We start from the raw sequence: 19,995 nt of genomic DNA on the forward strand, positions 1-19,995 counted from the left end.
TAAACCACAGCAGATGCACGGTTTTCAAAGATTTAGAGAGAGGCGAAATGGAATTGAAGTCAAGAGCCAGGTAAGACGTGCTTCTCTGTGCCAGAAAAGCTGTTCAGGAAGTCCAAGGAGAGCACATACTACAAATGCACCCTGTCTTAACTACTTCAGATTTTCTCCCTGGAGTGTTCATCTAATACTTTTAACTTACTAGTGGGACAAATGACAGCGGTTAAGAAACTTCCCAGGCACAGAGAAAACGTTATAAATTGCAAATGTGAATATGAAACAGATTTTGTCCTTTTTCAAATTTAGGGAGGCATGTTTCTTGTGGATATACTTCACTCGCCTGAACATATACGTAGTCCTACAACAGTCACCCACCTATGTCACCTGTGTTGACCTGAACCAGTCTCACCACCCTAAAGACTATGTTAACATAGAAGTTCTACTCTTGACAGTCTCAAGGCCACTTCTATAGCCAACAGCCCTCCTTCTCTAGAACTTACTAGGAGCCTTGGTTACCTGACATTTCCTCCAGCCTTCTGTATTCTCATTCGTTCTTCATACTGGGTTGGATTATGCTCTTTGCTGAGGCTCAAGGCTGCGTGTTTCTGACTTTCCTCATTGTAACGACACAGGATTGCCTAGGAAGATGGAGATCACAATAGGCAGGAACACAGTGAGCCCAGGGCCTGAAGTCACCAGTTGTAGGGGAAGGTTAACAATGGAGCTTCCCATTCAGCCTCTTGTTATAAAGACAAGTTCAGAGAATCGAGCATCAAAGAATCATCAAAGACACACTAGTCAGGGAGCGACACCCCTGGTTTTGATCTCAACTGCTGCAAACTCTGCTAGATAGCCAAAGCCAATTGCTCACTTTGGCTGTTATCACATTTGTGACAAGAAAGGGAGGCACTCAATAAGCATCAAAGTCCCTTTTGACCTGAAGCCTTCAAGGCCAAAGACGTGAGGCCCCATGAGTCTACAAAAAGGCCAAGAGGAGGTCAGCGTTCAGCACGCTGGCCAAACCCTGGGCAGGCACCCGCACTGCTGCCTCCACGCGTTCTCACTTGCACCAGGTTCACTGAGTCTGTTTCAAAGAGGAGGACACCAAGTCCTGAAGGACAAGTGACACACCTGAAGTCATACAGCAGAGTCAGGATTCCAACGTGGGTCTGACTCCTAAAGCCTTTCTTTTCTTTTGACAATTCTCCTCCTGCTAATTTTGTAGTCACCTGGTCTAAACACATATGTGCTAGAGCCACTCTACTGAAGGATCACTGGAGTACAAACTCCACCAGGCAGGGGTTGTCATCTATTATGTTCACTCCTGTACCCCTAGGGCTTGGCATTTGTTTGCTGAACACAACCCCTAATTATTAGAGGTGAAGGGTCTGAAGATGCTGCTGAAGTGTGTGCAGGATCACTCTGTCTCTGTGCTGAAGCAGCACGGAGGCTGGCTGAAAAAGTGGCAATGCTCTTGAACATGTGGTCCTAATGCAGAGGAGGGAGGCACGGAAGCCAGACTTCCGGAGCACCCCCTTCCCCTTTCTGTCATTAGCCACAACTATCACTGGGGGAAACACCTTGCTTTCTCAGGGATGAAGGCACCTCACCTAGCACTTCTCTAGTTATGGCTTTTGAGTTACTCTGAAATTACAATGTTTTGAGAAGCAGAGTTAATATTTTTCATTCATTACTGACGGAGGTCAAAATAATGAAGTAAAATAGTACTCAAGCTACTTGCACATACCATGGCATCACACACATATAAAAGAAACCGTGAGAGGAAAATATAAACAAAGAAAAACGATATGAGTTTTAAAGAAGTCTATATAGGGCATATGTCTTCCTAGAGAACAGTTTCAAAAGCTGCTGTTTCCCTAAGCATAAGTTAAACTCTGAAACAGGACAACCCACAACAACTCCACAAGAATAAAGACTTTAACCCAGCCATCATTTTAAACTTATTCAACCAGTACTTATTAAGGTTTCCCCCACATGAAACACATTGTCATCTAAGTGGTTGGCTCTAGAGCCACGTACCCGACTATCTCCGAGGTTGGCAATATAAAGAATGTTGTCTACAGCCAAAACACAAGTGGCAGTGGACCCATCTTTCCAGGCAGGCTTCCTAGAGGGAAATACATCAAAAATACAGTCATCACTAATAGCTTAGCACTTTGACACTAATTTTCAGGGCTGAATGCTAAGTCTTATACTTTAAAATAGGCTATTTCAGGCCAGGTGGAGTGGCGCACACCTGTAATCCTAGCACTCTGGGAGGCTGAGGCTGGAGGATGGCTTGAACTCAGGCTAGAGTTTGATACCAGCCTGAGTAAACTGAGAGTCTGTCTCTATTAAAAATAGAAAAATTAGGCTTGGCGCTTGTAGCTCAGCAGGTAGGGTGCCAGCCACATACACCAGAGCAGGTTTGAGCCCGGCCCAGGACTGCCAAACAACAAGGACAATTACAACCGAAAATTAGCTGGGTGTTGTGGCAGGCGCCTGTAATCCCAGCTACTTGGGAAGCTGAGGCAAGAAAATCGCTTAAGCCCAAGAGTTTTGAGGTTGCTGTGAGCTGTGACACCATGGCACTCTACCGAGGGTGACACAATAAGACTCTATCTCAAAAAAAAAAAAAAAAAGAAAGAAAGAAAGAAAAGAAAAATTAGCTGGGTGTTGTGGCTCATGCCTCTGGTCCCAGCTACTCAGGAGGCTAAGGTTAGTGGATTGCTTGAGCCCAAGAATTTGGGGTTACTATATACTAGCCAGGGCAATGGAGGAAGACTCTGTCTCAAAAAAAAAAAAAAAAAACAAAAAAACCCATTTCCCTGATACTTGCCTTTTTTCTCTTTTAGGTTTTGCTAATGGTTAAAAGCATTTCCTCAGTGCTAGGCACTTTTCATACAGTAGGTACTAGGTACTAGTGTTAACCCATATTAGAAGACCTGAAAAGTGTTTAGGAGAAACACCGTACACAGTCCGCTCCAACTTCTTCATGGAGTTATACTTACTGGCTCGAAGCTTGTTTAAGGAACTCTTCATCAGTATGCTTAAAAGTGTCCAAAAGGCATCTCTTCACGGTTTTCTCTACACTGATTACATCGCCTATCACAGAAGGGCCAAAAGAAAGCAATCTCTCAATGAGGGAAGAGTATTCTCTTCCAACATCATTTTTGTTTTTGTATTTTTTGCCTATCAACTGATTCTGAAGCGTGACTAAGAATAACCCCTACATCCTTACCTACAAGTATCATCTGAATTTGGTTTTACTAGTTTCCCAAATGTAAAAGCTAGACACCAGCTGTACCCAGAGACAATTAACAAAAGACGCCCACTGCTTAGACATGAGCAGTAAGACTAAGCTATGCCCGCATGGCAGCTACACCTGGAAGCCTCCGAGTCCACTCCTCTCAGCCCCATTCTTTTAAGAGTCACCAGTGATTCTCTGTTAAAGCCAAAATGACATATCTGATTCAGACGGCCACGTGAACAACAAAACCCAAAATGAATATCAGTTCTCACTCTCACCTTTGGGAAATTTCCTGATTAAGTTCTGATGCAAATTCTGTGCAGCAAATTTTGAGGCTCGAATTCCTCCATGTCCATCAAAAACAGCAAAATATGAAACCCGAGTACTGGAAGAATGAATTGAGAGCCTGTGAGATTCTCACAGCAAAGATCACACTTCTCCATTAAAGCTTTTAAATCTCATCTCAAAGAGTGAACATAAGACAGAGGGCGATGGGCATGGTGGCGCACAGCTGTATTCCCAGTATCGTGGGAGGCTGAGGTGGGAAGATCACTTGAGCCCAGAAGTTCAAAACCATCCAGGGCAACATAGCAAGACCCCGTCTCTACAAAAAGATTTAAAATGAGCCAGGAGGCTCGGTGCCTTTAAGTCAATGGTTAGGGCACCAGCCACATACACTGGGGCGGGCAGATTGGAACCCAGCCTGGGCCTGCTGAACGACAGTGACAACTACAACAACAAAATGGCCAGGCGTTGACTTGGTGTGGGGCGTCCTGCTGTTACTTCTGGTGTTCTGTGACTGGCCTGTGCAGGCCATGGGGCAGGGCCACCCCCCAGTGGGTGGGTCTTGAGGGTCTTCTCTGAAGTGAGTGGCAATTGCCAGAGTCCAGTGTCCTGGCAAGGGGTAGATCATGGGGCCTGGGACCCATGGCCTCGAGTGGTGGTTAGCAGTTGCTGTCTTTTTTTTTTTTTTTTTTTGTAGAGACAGAGTTTCACTTTATCGCTCTCGGTAGTGCCGTGGGGTCACAGTTCACAGCAACCTCCAATTCCTGGGCTTAGGCGATTCTCCTGCCTCAGCCTCCCGAGTAGCTGGGACTACAGGTGCCCGCCACAACGCCCGGCTATTTTTTTGTTGCAGTTTGGCCGGGGCCGGGTTTGAACCCGCCACCCTCGGTATATGGGGCCGGTGCCCTACTCACTGAGCCACAGGCGCCGCCCAGTATAACGTATGTTAACAATCAACTTAATGTTCTACCTTCTGGCTTTTTTTTCTCCATGCCTAAGAGATCATCCAGAAGGCTATGCTTTGGTTTGCATAACTGCAGGGTATTTTTCTTTGTCTGTCTTCTCCATGATGTCACTGCAGCTTTCTGTCACCTCTCTGGGCCCTGATTATCTGTACCAGCTCTCCTTGATCAATTTGCATATACTTCGATAGTGGCTCCCAACTCCCTTATGTTCTTGGTCACAGACAAAGAACACTCTCTGGCAGAGGCTGCTGAGTGACTGGTGAGGAGTAACACACCCTGAAGAGCCACAACTTGAGGTATCATTTCCCATTCAGCAGGTTTCCCAGCTCACCACTACTGACACTTTTGGCTGGACAGTTCTTGGCTGTGAGCTCTACTGTGCTCCCAAGATGTTTAGCAGCATCCCTGGCCTCTCCCTACCGCATACCAGTAACAACCCACTCCCCCCACGGTGATAACAAAAATGTACCCAGACACCAACAAATGTCATGTCCCCGGAGGGCCACATCAATCACAGTTAAGAACCACTGATGTAGAACCAAGCAACTCACATGACAAGTCAATCTTTCTAGTAAGTACAAATTGGACACACTCTAGAACTCTAGTCAAAAGAGAGGAGAGTCTGACACCAATAAGCTTCCTGGAGCCACTCACATGAGGGAGGATGGTGGCCGGCACTCCTCAGTAATGTCGTTCAAGATGACGTGGGCGTCCTGCATCTCTTCTCTCTCACCCTTCCGCTCAGCCACATAGCCTTTCAGACCAAAGATCACCGAAGAAGCTAAGGAATAAAGGACAAAGAAGCCAATACAAAACTGTGCTCCACCACCTGGAAGCCCTAGTCCCAGAGCAAATGAGAGCAAACTATGGCCGCTTTACTCAGCTGTCCTACTGGCACAAATAAACAAGAAATACCCCTCAACGAGTCTCCCCAGCTGCAAGTCTGTAACTAAAAAAGTTTGCTGTTTCCCTTTAGTGCTTTTAATTCTCTTCCCCTCTAACTTGGACAAGTTATAAAACTGACTACAGGGCGGTGCCTGTGGCTCAGTGAGTAGGGCGCTGGTCCCATATACCGAGGGTGGCGGGTTCAAACCCAGCCCCGGCCAAACTGCAACAACAACAAAACTGACAACCCAGCTGCACAGGCTGGGCTCTGAGAGGCTGAACAGCAGGACAGAGATGTGTGAGAATAGCCAGTGAGCACAGAACAGCTCCATGGGGGCCCAAGTCAAGGGAGCAGGGCAAGGGAAGTGCTCTTCCCCACAGAAGTGGGATTCAAGTCAGGGGAGGGGATCACTTGTAAATCCAGTCTTTTGATAATTTAGCGAGGACAAAGATTCCTAATTTAGATAAAAGTAAGTCAATAGAGGTTGTCCCAAACGTCCAGTTAAGATTCCCTGAAAATATGCACTTCTGGGCTCTAGGGTGGCGAAGAATCTGAACAAACGTTAAGATCAGTTGCTTTTACTTCAACTGAGGAAGAAAAAGATAAAGGAGTTCAATGCAGGCGCAGAGATCTATTTACATTTAATGGCTAGGCTAGTTTAAGCTCATTTGCTGACACCCACAGCCAGGTATAATAATAAAACACTTGCAAGGGCTGGCCTCTGGGAATGGACGAGCTAAGCTGTCTTCCCAGCAGAGCTACTGGCAGGCCTTTCCCCTCCCTCCACACGCATCCTACAGCCTTCATGGAGGTAATAAGTAGCAAAGGTCTGGTACAGGAAGTGCAAATCCACAGCTATTTCCCTTTAGTGCTTTTAATACTCTTCTCCACTAACTTTGACAAGTTATAAAAGTGACTACAAATTTCAATGTGAAGCCTAAGCTTTTTCCAGACTTAGGCTCTCTCGGGAAGCCGGTTACTAAGATGAATCATAAAGTCCAAAGTGAAAATTGAGAGGTTGTGAACAAAGACTGGAAGAGAGACTGGTTAATACACTAATCATTGACTACAGAAGGCAAAGAAAACCACCTGTGTTTAATGCTTGAGGAACAAATGTAGGTTTCCTACCTGACCAAAGGTAGAGTTAGAGATCAGCATGAAAATTAAAAAGGTGAAAGCATAGGTAAATTTGGAAATTAGTTTGCAGAAGGAAAATCCTACTCCCTTCTTAAATACAAACATAAAAAGAAAGTATTAAAAAAAATAAAAAGAAAAAGAAAGTATTATAATTAGAAAGCTGAGATTGTTTTTGCTCTGGGTTGTTTTAAAATATGAGTCTAATACATTTGTTTTCAAACTGTCTGAAAACCTTTACAAACTTTCTTTTCCACAAGCTCTTCACTGCCATTCTTCTCCTCCTTGGAGGTTTTTCTCTTTGTTCCTTTCCCTTCATTCTTTACCATCTGGGATATTGATGAAGCAAGAGAACCTGGAAATAAAATAAAGCCAGATGGAAACACAGCTGTAGACTGTTACAAAAAGTCACCAGCATACTAGGGTTCATTCCAGCCCTCACAGACATAATGACATTTCAAGGAAAGACTGGCATACCCAATAGCTGTAACTGTGTGGGGTGAGGTTGGGGGTGGGTCAGGCAGTACTGCATACCCACAGTGGAAGAATTCAAGTTAAAATACAGGTCCTGAGTCAGACTGACCCTGAAAGGATTTGTAAAACCACACGCACATATTTTTGGCTTATAGCTAGATGTGATGTTTACCTTCATAGGCCTTTATTCATAAACATAAATTTCCAAAATCTGTAAAACACATCCCAGACAAGTTCAAAAAAGTAACAAATGCCCCCAAAAGGTTCTAAATGATATAAACATCAAGCTTTAAGAATGGTAATATATCCTAAAAGGCAAAATGGGCCTGTTGCAGCTGTTCCTAATTGGAGAGGGGTGGCTCTGTACTCAAAGTCAGAGGCAGGGCAACCTGCAGTGTATGTGTTTAGAATGAGAAAACTCTAGGTTCAAAGAGGTGTGTCCTTAAAGCAAGTTGTTTAATCTTCCAGCCTTAGTTTCTTCATCTGTAACATGATGAAAATATCATTACCACAGAGGGCTGTTTGAAAACTGAAGGGGACAAAGTATGTAAAATATTTGTCACAGTGCCCATTAGATAAAGTGTCCAATAAATTGCTTCTGTTGCTCTAATGAATGATTCTAAGTATTATCCGCATTTAGGTATAAGTATTTATTCAACCTATTCTTTGCCAGACACTTCTGAGTGCTAAGGAAAAAGAATAAAAAAAAGTCCTTGCCCTCAAGAAGAGTAAATTATTTGCACAAAGATATATTTCTGCAACAAGATAACATGCCACCTGCATAATAAGGCAAAATAACAGAAAAGGTCATGGATATTTCCAAGAGAATCTCTCCCCAAAGTTTCTCCATTAATGTTCTATTTTATTTGTATGGGTTCCAGTTTTCTTAATGTGCATCTGAAATTACCTTCCTTTCTTTTAAATTCAAAACATAGTAACTTAACCGCTTCATTATTGACTTCTAAGCAAATTATACTGCAGCCAGAGAAACCGATCTGTATATGAAACAGATTCTTTTTGGAACTTATTTTACGGCCTACTACATAGTCAATGTTTGTAAATGGTTCCTCCCTGCTTGAGGAGAATGCATCATCTGTCTTCTCAAGAAATCTAAAATATTGGATGCAAAAGTCAAACTTGCTAATAGTGGCATTTTAAATTGTTACTCGTTAATTGTCTTCTGTGCCCCACAGATCAGTGATAACCCTGTTAAATCTTAATTTCTTTCATTAAATCCATAAGAACCTTCCTACTGGCAAATATTAACTTTCATTACAACTCAGAGTACAGTCTTCACTAGGGAGGTTTCAACGTACACTATGAGGATGCTGTAATTTTTTGGTATGGGTCTACAGCCCTGAAAATTTGAGAATTCTCATGTAAGATGAATGTAACCTTTTTTCTAAAACACATGCTAGGCACAGTGGCTCACATCTATAATCCCAGCAATTTGGGAGGCTGAGGTGGGAGAACTGCTTGAGCTGGGGACTTCAAGACCAGCCTGAGCAAGAGTGAGACACCATCTCTACAAAAAATAAAAATTAAAAAATTAGCCCGCCACTAATTAGCCCGCAGGTGCCTATAGTCACAGCTTCTTAGGAGCCTAAGGTAGAACTGCTGAGCCCAGGAGTTTGAGGATACAGTTAGCTATAACAATGCCACTGCACTGTACCCTGGACAGAGCGAGACCCTGTCTCAAAAACTAAAATAAGGGCGGCACCTGTGGCTCAAGGAGTAGGGCGCCGGTCCCATATGCCAGAGGTGGCGGGTTCAAACCTAGCCCCGGCCAAAATCCAAAAAAAAAAAAAACTAAAATAAAATACAGGAAATATATTAATTTAATCCATACTTTCTAAACTGAAAAGTATGGATCCAACAATTCATTACCATTTTTATGGTAATGAATTGTTGTACAAAAAAACTACTTGAAAAGCAGCCAAGTGATCTACTTGACAACAAAAGGTCTCACACCAAAAGGCAGATGTGCTTAGAGGTAGAGGAGACTGGCATTCCCCCTGAAATCTTGAGCAGGTTATGGCCCTGAATTTCAGGCTCTATCCCTGCCCCTGCAGCAATGCAGCCTAAGGTGGCAAAGGGGGTTTGGAATGTCCAACAGAGTAGATGAGAAAATAGTCTGGGAAATGTCTAGATAAAAATCATCAACTTAAAGAGACAGAATAGAACTAAAACTAGAAAGTAACTGATAATTGTCCCCTGCAGCTGCAGGCACCATGGCCTACAGACTATAACTTTCCCTCATTAAATTCTCCTCCAAGTATTCTTTGATCTGTAGCTTAGTACTCCCCTCCTTCAGCCTGGTAATCTTTCTTCCTCGAACAAAGAAATGCCTGTTTAATTGAAACAGTTAACTTCTTACTTTTTGCCTTGTGTATAAACTCCCCAAATTTGTTTTTTTGGAGACAGAGTCTCAAGCTGTCGACCTGGGTAGAGTTCTGTGCTGTCACAGCTCACAGCAACCTCCAAATTCCTGGGCTCAAGTGATTCTCTTGCTTCAGCCTCCCAAGTAGCTGGGACTATAGGTGCCTGCCACAATGCCTGGCTATTTTTTGGTTGCAGTTGTCGTTGTTTGGCGGGCCAGGGCTGGATTCGAACCCACAAGCTCCGGTGTATGTAGCTGGCACCTAGCTGCTTGAGCTGCAGGCACCGAGCCACACTCCCCAAATTTCTAATAAATAACTTTGGATTCTGGGCTTGAGATAGTGCCTGATATGGTATTGTCTCTCACCGGTCAGAACACTGTATGTGTGTATGTAGTATGTATATAAATTTCACAGTGCTTTCCTCTCCCTTTTTTTGCCAGACCCCAGGCAGTCAGGCAAGATTCCCATTTAAAGAGGAACTCCCAGTATGCCTCATTGAGACTCGGTTCTCAGGTTGCAACAGGTAAGTGCCTATGAAACAGGACAACCTGCATCCCCACTATCCCCACACCATCCACCCCAACCCTTCCCCCAACTCCCTCACCAAAGAAACTCTAGATAAGAAATTCTCAGTGAGATGGAATGGAATAACATATTTGCCATTATGACAAGAGGAATCTGCTCTATTCTTCTCTTTTACTTAATTGGGACACAAAAAGAAAAGTTAAACATTTTTAGGAGCTGGTGGAGCCAATGCTAACAGGCTTGAATATCTGGGCATGTCAGGAACATAAGAAAGTAAATCAGATTAAGAACTCTTAAAAAAAAAAAAAAATTTTTTTTTTTTTTTTTTTTGAGATAAGAGTCTCATTTTGTCGCCCTCGGTAGAGTGCTATCGCGTCACAGCTCACAGCAACCTCCAACTCCTGTGCTTAGTTGATTCTCTTGCCTCAGCCTCCAGAGTAGCTGGGACTGCAGGCACCCGCCACAACTCCCAGCTATTTTTTGTTGCAGTTTGGCCGGGGCAGGTTCGAACCCGCCACCCTCAGTATATGGGGCCGGTGCCCTACCCACTGAGCTATAGGCGTCGCCCTAGAACATTTTTTTACATGTTAATACCAAAGTTCAGAGTAAATAACTGAACTCTTAAACTCTATATTTTTCTCTCTCTCTTTTTTTTTTTAAAGACAGGGTCTCCCCTCTACTGCCTGGGTTAAAGTGCACTGGTACCATCATACCTCACTATAACCTCAAATTCCTGGTGTCATGATTCTCTTCTCTCAGCCTCCCAAGTAGCTGGGACTACAGAGGCATGCCACTGTACCTGGCTATTTTTATTTTGTGTACAGGCAAGGTCTTGTTATGTTGCCCAGGTTGGTCTCCAACTCCTGGCCTCAAGCAATCCTCCTACCTTGGCCTCTCAAAGTACTGGGATTACAGGCATAAACCACTGCATCTGGCTGAGCTCTTAATTCTTAAGGTCAGTTTTAACAGTTTGAATCACCAAAAAGTGATACAATACTAAAGTATCTAATCTTTATGCATCTACCTGATGGTGCCTATTTAGTTTTAATGAACCTCACACTGAATTACTGATTAATGATATACAAAATCCTGTTAAAACCTACACATAAATTTTATGTAACAGTAAAATATTACATATTATTTCCATTAACACTTTGGATTTTTTTCCCTACCACTTACCTGAATCACCGCTGCTAGCAGGTGGGAGATCATCAAAAAGCAAAGGTCCCCCTGATCCTGAAACATAGCAGAACACCTAGTAAGTCCACAAGAAGTGTGTGAAGCTTAAGTTTCAGAATCCATCCCACCAGGACACCTATGTAGGTTAACTGAAATAAACTCAAAACTCTTGCGTCAATCCAGTGGCAACTCACATTGCAGTGAATAATATTGAACCTACTTTAAAGTCCTACCATTTCAAAAGAAATAAAAATATGCCTTAAGAAGTTAAATTTTATTTCTGCTAGTAAAATAAATACTGAAATGAAGCAGAGAGAACTGCTCCACATCTCTGCGCAGCACTTCTCAGGGCCAGCGACCAGCAGACTTTCTGCCTTACCTGATGCCATGGATTCAAAACTTAAGACAGTCCAACACCTAAAACATCTGTGTGTTGAAAATGGGGGAAAGGGAAAAAGATTGAGACAACTACAATCCCAGGATGAGTAGAGACGTTGACACACACCTGGGAGAGCCTGAAGACTGTACCTGAGTCAGTACTGCTGGCTGGAGGAAGGTCATCAAAGAGCAGGGATCCTTTCTGAGCTTCTTTCCCTAAAACACAGAAAACCTGTTCAGAGAGCATATGGTGAAGCTCTAGGACCCTCTGTCAAAGGGAAAATCATGTGGTCTCCTGTATTTCGAAACAAATATGCCATTACATGCAAATTTTCTCCTATCAGTCAAAACGTATTTTAAAAAATATTTTCTTAACAGCTTTTTAAAACGGACATTTGTTTCCAATAGTTATAGTCAACCTTAAAGTAACGAGTGATGCCCCAACAGGCACTTTAAGGGCTACTGGATACTGTGAGGAAAATAAATATTTTTCTTAATAATTTCATTATTGAAAACACCATTTAAAAATCTTTCTGTAAAAGAGAATTGTGGCTGAGACTGGTGGCTCACACCTATAATCCCAGTATTCTGAGAGGCTGAGGCAAGATTGCTGAAGGCCAGAGTTAGAGACCAATGTAGGCAACATAGAAAAACCCCATCTCCACTAAAACTTAAAAAATAAGCCAGGCATGGCGACATGCACGTTTAGCCCTAGCTACCTGGGAGGCTGAGGCAAGAAGATACTCTGAGCCCAAGAGTTCCAGGCTGCAGTGAGCTATGATCATACCACTACACTCCAGCTGGACAACATAGCCAGACCCTGTCTCAAGAGGAGAAAATCCTGGGAAGAAGAAGAAAGAAAAAAAAAACTGATTCTAGACCAAGGAAGCAATGCTTTTGTATCTCAAGACAGAACTTGAGGAACAGGGATCTACAAAGATCTACAGGTTTTAAAATACCCTATTTCAATGATATTATGTAAGGGAAGAAAATCTGTTGCAACTTGGTGTCCCCAGCCCCAGCACATGCTGATTCAATAAACATCTATGGAGAAAACAAAGAGCATCAGATAATCAAAGACTGAATCAGAAGCCAGAAAACTTTTTTTTACAAAAAATCTTAAGATTTACACTCCAAAATAATGTTTTAAATATTATATGCCCAATCATCCCTTTCCACATAAAATTAAATTGCCATTTATTATTCTCCAGCTTTCCCCCAAATTGTATTTAAGTTATTAACTATTTGAACTGGCACAGAAGAATCTGGGGGAAACAAAGGACGAAAGGTTAAAGTATGTGTTCATCTCCTACAAAGTTCAACACACTGACCAAACACACAGGTTTTATCCACCTCTTGTTCCTTAGAGTACAAGTATTAAAATGTTCTCATTTAAATTCTATTCACTTAAAGAAGTTTAATTTATATCCCCCCAAGAGGTTCATCTTTTTGTCTCTATGTTGAAAGAAGTTAGGTATCGATTTTCTTCGTTTGAAAACAAAAATATAAATTAAGGGCGGCGCCTGTGGCTCAGTGAGTAGGGCGCTGGCTCCATATGCCGAGGGTGGTGGGTTCAAACCCAGCCCCGGCCGAACTGCAACAAAAAAATAGCCGGGCGTTGTGGCGGGCGCCTGTAGTCCCAGCTGCTTGGGTGGCTGAGGCAAGAGAATCACATAAGCCCAAGAGCTGGAGGTTGCTGTGAGCTATGTGACGCCATGGCACTCTACCCAGGGCAGTAAAGTAAGACTCTGTCTCTACAAAAAAATAAATAAATAAATTAATTAAAATTTACAAACTCCAAGGAAGGAAATTTCTTCAGGGGTCTTTAGGTCAGAAGTACCAAGAAATTCCTCAATTAACAAAACATACCTTTTACTTTATACCCCTAATGCAAATGGAAAAATGTATTTCTAATCCCTCGTGATGACCTTAAGCAAATTAAGGAATTACAAATACTTTCATTTTCTTACAAGCAACACAAAGACTCTACGGGAAGTTTATAAACCGTAGCAGAAGGCCATTAAAAGGTATTTAGAATATGAATTTACTCAATGTATTAATCCTCTTATAAGAATCTTTCTAGAGCAAGTCACTAAAGAGGAGCCCAAACTACATTGGGTTGCTCTAATAATCAAAATGCCCATTCTTGGCTTGGCGCCTATAGCTCAAGCAGCTAATGTGTCAGCCACATACACCAGAGCTGGCAGGTTGGAATCTCAGCCTGGGCCCGTCAAACAAAAATAACAACTACAAACCAAAAAATAGCTGGGCATTGTGGCAGGCACCTGTAGTCCCAGCTACTTGGGAGGCTGAGGCATGAGAATCACTTAAGCTCAGGAGTTGGAGGTTGCTGTGAACTGTGATGCCATAGCACTCTACCCAGGGTGACAGCTTGAGGCTCTGTCTCCAAAAAAAAAAAAAAAAAAAAACAAAAAAACAGCCCATTCTCCTACCTAACAGATGCAAAAGCATGTGGGATGATCCAGAACAATCATACTACATTCAGTCAGGACAGCCAGGTGTCTAAGAGAGGAGAGGGGAGGGGATGTTTCAAAGAGCAACCAACCCTACTTGTACCAGGTCAGATTTTAATTTCTGAATTATTCTGCCCATCTAAACCAGGCCTTTCACTGCCACTATGACAACAAAATTGGGTAAGTCTTCTTTTCCCCGAGATATAAATCCATTTCCAGTTCTTGCAAGCATTCCTCACAATACAATTTCCAGCTTAGTACTAGCTTGGCCCCTCTCCTTTGGCTGTAGTTCAATCTAAGATAGTAACCCAAAATGAGTATCATCACCAGAGATTGGCCTATCTCCCATGCTGCACAGAATGAACCTATCACCTTCTTTTTAACTCAGGAATACTGTAAGAGATACTTCAATTAATCACAATGAGACCATCTTAAATTCTGTTGGCCACAACTGAGAATGGCTTATAAAAATGGTAATTAATACACCCTGTCAGGCCCCCTATTCTAAGGATTTTATGTATTTTAGTTCATTTAATCATTACAATAATCTTATCAGGTAGGTACTATTATTATTATTTACCGATGGAAAAATTGAGGCACCAAGGTTAAATACCAGCCTAAGGTCAGAGAGCCAATGAAAAGTAAAGTAGGGATTTAAATCCAGGAAATCCAGGAAGTATGGTTTCCTTCCCCATGTTCTTGGAGAGGTGCTACACTGCCTACACATGGAAACCCTTTTAGAAACTTCACAAAAATCACCTAATTTTAAGGTGATTCCGAGGCTCTAATCAGATCTTCAGAATACCTTTTCCAACCTTGAAAGGCTCAAACTTAGAAGTCTGCATCTGGATTCCTTAAAAATCAAAATCTGTAGATCATAGATTCTATACTATATGAGGGAAATTCCAATTAGCCAACAAACAAACAAAAACAAAACAAAACAAAACAAAGAAACCACAGTCTTAGGGGCTGGAATCATTAACAAAGTGGGACTTTGACCCAAAACGTTGGGAGAGGCTCTCCAAGTTCTAAATATAAGAACCCTAATAAAGAATGAAACAACAGGGGCGGCGCCTATGGCTCAGCGGGTAGGGCACCAGTCCCATATGCCGGAGGTGGTGGGTTCAAACCCAGCCCCGGCCAAATTAAAAAAAAAAAAAAAAAAGAATGAAACAACAGGCTTGGCGCCTATAATTCAAGCAGGTAAGGTGCCAGCCACATACACCAGAGCTGATGGGTTTGAATCCAGCCCGGGTCTGCCAAACAACAATGACAACCACAACCAAAAACTAGCCAGGTGTTGTGGTGGGCGTCTGTAGTCCCAGCTACTTGGGAGGCTAAAGCAAGAGAACTGCTTAAGCCTAGGAGTTAGAGGTTGCTGGGAGCTGTGACACCACGGCACCCTACCCAGACAGCTTGAGGCTCTCTCTTTCTTAAAAAAAAAAAAAAAAAAAAAAAAAACAACAACAAAAGAATGAAACAAGACTGAAAATGTTTTTTATTAATCTTAATTAGAATTTTTCTTTCAGTTATCTACATTCTGAAGCTAAATCTACTAGAAATTATGTACTAAGCTGAGCAAAATACTCTTGGGTTGCTCATACTCAGCTAAAAAGTTACTATGTATGACAAAGTAACAAAAAGGTTTGATAATATTTTGCCTGTATTTTTCTTTTTAAGAGACAAGGTCTCCCTGGTGTTACTCAGACTGGAGTGCAGTGGCCTTATCAGAGCTCACTGCAGCCTCAAACTCCTGGGCTCAAGTGATCTTCCTGAGTAGCTTGGACTACAGGCATGCACCACCACACTCAGCTAATTTATATATATATATTTTCCCTACCCCCAGCCCCAAGACAAGGTCTTCATATGTTACTCTGCCTGGTCTCAAACTCTTGGGCTCGAGTGATCCTCCTGCCTCAGTCTCTAAAAGTGCTAGGATTACAGGTTTGAGCCACCACCCCAGCCTAAGTTGTTTTTTTACATTAGAACTTTCTTTTCAACTACAAAACTGATACAGGTGTTTCCAAACACTACAGTGGTGTTTTATCAGAAAAGGCAAGGAGGGGAAGGAACTTCAGGACATTCCACAACCACAGCAATAGTGTATACGTCCACTTTCCTTAACGCTCATGGTCTGCTAAGCAAAATATTTATGTAGTCCTTGACAGCTGACTATCAGTTTTAAATATACTGGTGTAGCAACCAAACATGCAAAAGAACCACTCTATAAATTGAAACCAAGTTACTGCTGAAGCACCTTTAACTTATATGGATTGCCAAATATAAGCTGTCAATCTTAAAGAATTGACATTGAGTCAGCATTTTTATGAGTCTGACAGAAAAATCCCATTTCTCTCTGATATGAACTAACATAATTCTTTTAGGTAAAAAAACGTGTGTGTGGGTATATACACAGTAGAACCTCCATAGTTGATCACCTCCCTATACTGCTCATCTCTTTAAGCTGACCTTATTTTCACAGACCTTGCACATATACATATCACTTTCTTAGGTTGACCACCTCTGTATGTGACCAGCTTATTTTAGTCTCTTGGGTGGTTGACTTACAGAGGCTCTTCTGTATTTTGAGACAAAGTTTTACTCTGTTGCCAAGGCTGCAGTGCAGCGGCTCAAACACAACTCATAGCTTGATCTCCTAGACTCAAGTGATTCTCCTGCCTTAGTCTCCAGAGTGGCTGGGACAAGTGCACCCCACCATTGGCTATTTTTTTTTTTTTTTTTTAAGAGATGGCATCTCACTATGTTGCTCAGGATAGTCTTGAACTCCTGGCCTCAAACAATCCTCCCACCACAGCTTCTCAGAGTGATGAAATTACAAGCATAAGCCACTTTTAAGAAACCGGATTCACTCAGCAATTAAAACCTTAAGCACGTGGATGAAAACTACTAATTTAGCACAACACCTGAAAACATTTAATGCACTCTTTATAGTTTTTACTCAAGATTATAAAACATTTTAAGAGGTTTTGGGATAGAAACATTAGATACAATGTTAAAAACAAAAATCAAAAGAACTGAACATTTGATGTGATCTGAGCAGTACAGTATCTTCTCCCTGTGGACACTGTTTTTTTCAAAAATTTTTTAAGACTGCATTTCTTTTCCACTGTAAACAGCTGTTAAAGTCATCTGATGGCTCATATGATAATGGCTAACATCTACAAAGCAGCTCAACTATAGGCAGTACACTCTCTAATCCCTACAGTAACAGGAGGAGACAGCACCCATTTTACAGATGCAGGACCAGCCACAGAAGGCACACACAGAGAGAGAGCTGGATTTAAAAATGAACAGTCTGGTTCCATTTCCCAAACAACTTTCTGGGAATTGTGAAGACAACTAGTCCTTTATTGCTCACTGCGTTAGCTTAGTGATCTGTGGTACCCACTATCACGTGTGAAGGTCACGATGCAGTTTAGCTTCATTCTCCCATCCATTTTAGCAATCAATATGATTTATTGAAACAAAACATGGTATACAAATTAATTTTTTAATTGCAGTATTTTCACAAAATGTGAAATCAGTTTCTGTTCTTGTTCAAATGGTTTGTTAACCCATCAAATCTCATCTTGTTGATTTTAGCCTGTTGTGGTAACTTCGGATCCCAATTCTGTCACTCTAATACTTATCTGAGCGCCTCCTGCCATTTACAAATTCTGAAAACTATGTCTTCTTTGTTTTAACGCTATTTTTAAAAAACACACTCAGCCAGGCAGAGCCTTCAGACAAGGAGCAGTTTGCTAATCCACTCAGAGAAAGAGTGGAGTCCCTCTGCTGCTCTGTCAGCTCAGCCAAGATTGGAAGCTGAGTTTGGGAAAAACAGCAAAATATGCCCTTCCCGCGATTTCCAGTTGTCAGACCTCATGTCATGTCCAGGGGGGTGTCCCCTGAGCAGAACCAAATTAATTTTGGATAAAATGTAATGGGTATTTTAAAAACGATAGGTTTACAGGCATATTGATGAATCCAGACTCTCCCACTAACATACTCACTTAGAAGTTACACCCCAACGTAGAAAAGAAAAAAAAAAGACTAACACAAGGCTAGTCTTTACTCACAACCAGAACTGTGATTATTTGCAAATAAACAGTTTAGTCAAGTTCACAGACTTACGGACCAGTTACTTAGACGCTTTGTACCATCAGCACAGCGAGTGGGGAAAAGTAACTGTGCCATTACTGAGAAGGGTAAAAAGACAAAACTTCACAACAGTCCCACAAAGACTGCACAGGTGAAAAGCCAGCATCCGAGGATCCTAAGCGTTGCCCTTTTGAGTGCAGTCCTGTCGCCCAGAGGTGGGGCAGGGCCCAGAAGGCTAGTTCAAACACGGCCGCCTCCTCTACCACCTCCCATCAAAAGGGCAAACGTCGCCCCGCAGGGCACTGCGCATTTCCCAGTCATTAACTTTCGCCGGTTTTAATCACTGCACAACCCAGGTCAGCTCTTAGAAAGCTAAGATGGCTCTGCCCCCCAACCTTCGTCTCCAGACCCCTCTGACCGTCCTGTCCCTCAGGGGATTTAACAGACTCACAGCCCCATCCTCAGGCGTTCGGATCTAGTAGGACTGAGGAAGGTATCTGCCACCAGGCTCGGTCTGGAAGTAAGGCCCAAGCGACCACGTCCAGCGGGCATCCCGCCAAGTCAGACCCCAGCGGCGCCGGGTCCACAACCCCAGCGCGGGGCGGCCGCAGAGCCGGCGGAGAACAAAACACTACTATTCATCACAGAGTCGCAGGGTAAGCCTGGCTTCTGGGTTTCAAACACAGGAATGGCTAAGCAAATAATTTATTCAATCTCTGGGGCAAATAAGAAAAACAGCCGAGCCCCGAAGACGCGCCGGTCTGGGAACCCGGCTGTCCCCGAGGGACCCGGCGGGACCCCGCGCCCACGCGGCGCAGCCTCCCACCGCCACGCAGACGCGCCGCGAGACCGGCGGCCCGGGCCTTCCTACGTAGCGAAAATGGCGGAGCGCGTCTCGGAGCGCCACGAGTTACCGGGCGGCCGGACTGGGCCTGACCAGGCCTGAGCAGGCCCGAGCAGGCCCCGTGCAGCCCGCGCCGCCCGCCGCCTCCCAGCGGGCGACGCCTCAGCCGCCGCGGGCCTCAGGCCGGCGCGAACCCACCCTCTCCTTCCTCTCGCCGGCCGGGCAACGATGCCGCTTACCGGCAGCCGGGCGCGGCGAGCGCTCGGGTTCCGGTAGGTCCCCGAACAGGTCCATGGCGGAGGCCAGATGGCAGCGGCGGTGGACGCGCAGCCTGCGAGCAGCGGCCGGGCTCCACACCCGGGCGGCGGCGGCGGGCGGAGGCGGGGCGGTGAGCGCCGTCAGTCATCCGGAGGGCGGGCTCGAAAAAGTCACCAATCCGCGCGCGGCGTGGGCCGGCCGCCCAGAGTGCTGCGCGCGGGTGGGGGCGGGGCAAGTAGTGCGCACGCGCGCAGACTTTCCCGGTCCGGGCCGCGAGCTGTAGGTGGGCAGGTGGCGCTGTCCCGCCTCCGCGGTTCTTCCTGCGTTGGCGAAAGGCGAAGACTCTCCGGCTTTCCCTTGGCGGGCACGTCCGATTTCTGTCCAGTGTTGTCGAGTTATTAGCCAAGAAGTCCTGTCCAGCGAGAACTGTCTGAGTTCAAGGGCAACCCCCTGATGTCTCCGAAGGCTTCACGGAGCTTTTGGCATTTCCTCAGTCTGTCTGTCCATCATCACAGTAAGTCTCGATTCTTGGCACATTTTAGAAATTGAGAAAACAAGGCTTGGATGGAGCGGCCCTGTGCGTTAGGACCGAAACCTCTAAAGATGCAAGAGAGCGAGGAGGTGTACCTCGACCCGTCTCACAGCCGGTCCCACGTGGGCAGCGGGAAGAGAGGAGCTTGTCCTCGATGCTCCTGCCCACTCTTGAGAGAAAAGCAGACGCCGACATGGGGGGCTGGCCCAGCACTACAGCCAGGACTTGGAGTTGGCCAGCGCACTTAGTGTTTTCTTGTTGGACATAATTTCATAAAACATCAACATCAGGCTGTGATATAGAGCAAGACAAAAAAATGAGACCACCCGCTG

The 19,995-nt window shown here is 44.0% G+C and overlaps 1 protein-coding gene across 2 annotated transcripts in view; it reads right to left on the reverse strand.

Annotated features, from left to right (window-relative positions):
* Positions 1 to 19,930, reverse strand: part of ILKAP (ILK associated serine/threonine phosphatase) — a 29,718-nt gene extending 9,788 nt beyond the window's left edge. Inside the window, exons 1-9 of one of the 2 annotated variants that reach the window (XM_053596521.1) lie at positions 19,113 to 19,930; positions 11,605 to 11,670; positions 11,077 to 11,133; positions 6,753 to 6,872; positions 5,152 to 5,278; positions 3,526 to 3,632; positions 3,009 to 3,102; positions 2,038 to 2,125; positions 514 to 635 (exon numbers count right to left, since the gene is read on the reverse strand). In XM_053596521.1, the coding sequence (XP_053452496.1) occupies positions 514 to 635; positions 2,038 to 2,125; positions 3,009 to 3,102; positions 3,526 to 3,632; positions 5,152 to 5,278; positions 6,753 to 6,872; positions 11,077 to 11,133; positions 11,605 to 11,670; positions 19,113 to 19,167 (836 nt within the window). In that variant the 5' untranslated portion in view covers positions 19,168 to 19,930. Of the gene's footprint in view, positions 1 to 513; positions 636 to 2,037; positions 2,126 to 3,008; positions 3,103 to 3,525; positions 3,633 to 5,151; positions 5,279 to 6,752; positions 6,873 to 11,076; positions 11,134 to 11,581; positions 11,671 to 19,112 lie in introns of those variants that run through there. The other variant, XM_053596522.1, reaches the window with a different exon arrangement.
* Positions 19,931 to 19,995: the final 65 nt, after the last annotated feature.

The sequence above is a fragment of the Nycticebus coucang genome, chromosome 7 (genome assembly GCF_027406575.1).
Source record: "Nycticebus coucang isolate mNycCou1 chromosome 7, mNycCou1.pri, whole genome shotgun sequence".
Taxonomy (NCBI): Eukaryota; Metazoa; Chordata; class Mammalia; order Primates; family Lorisidae; genus Nycticebus; species Nycticebus coucang.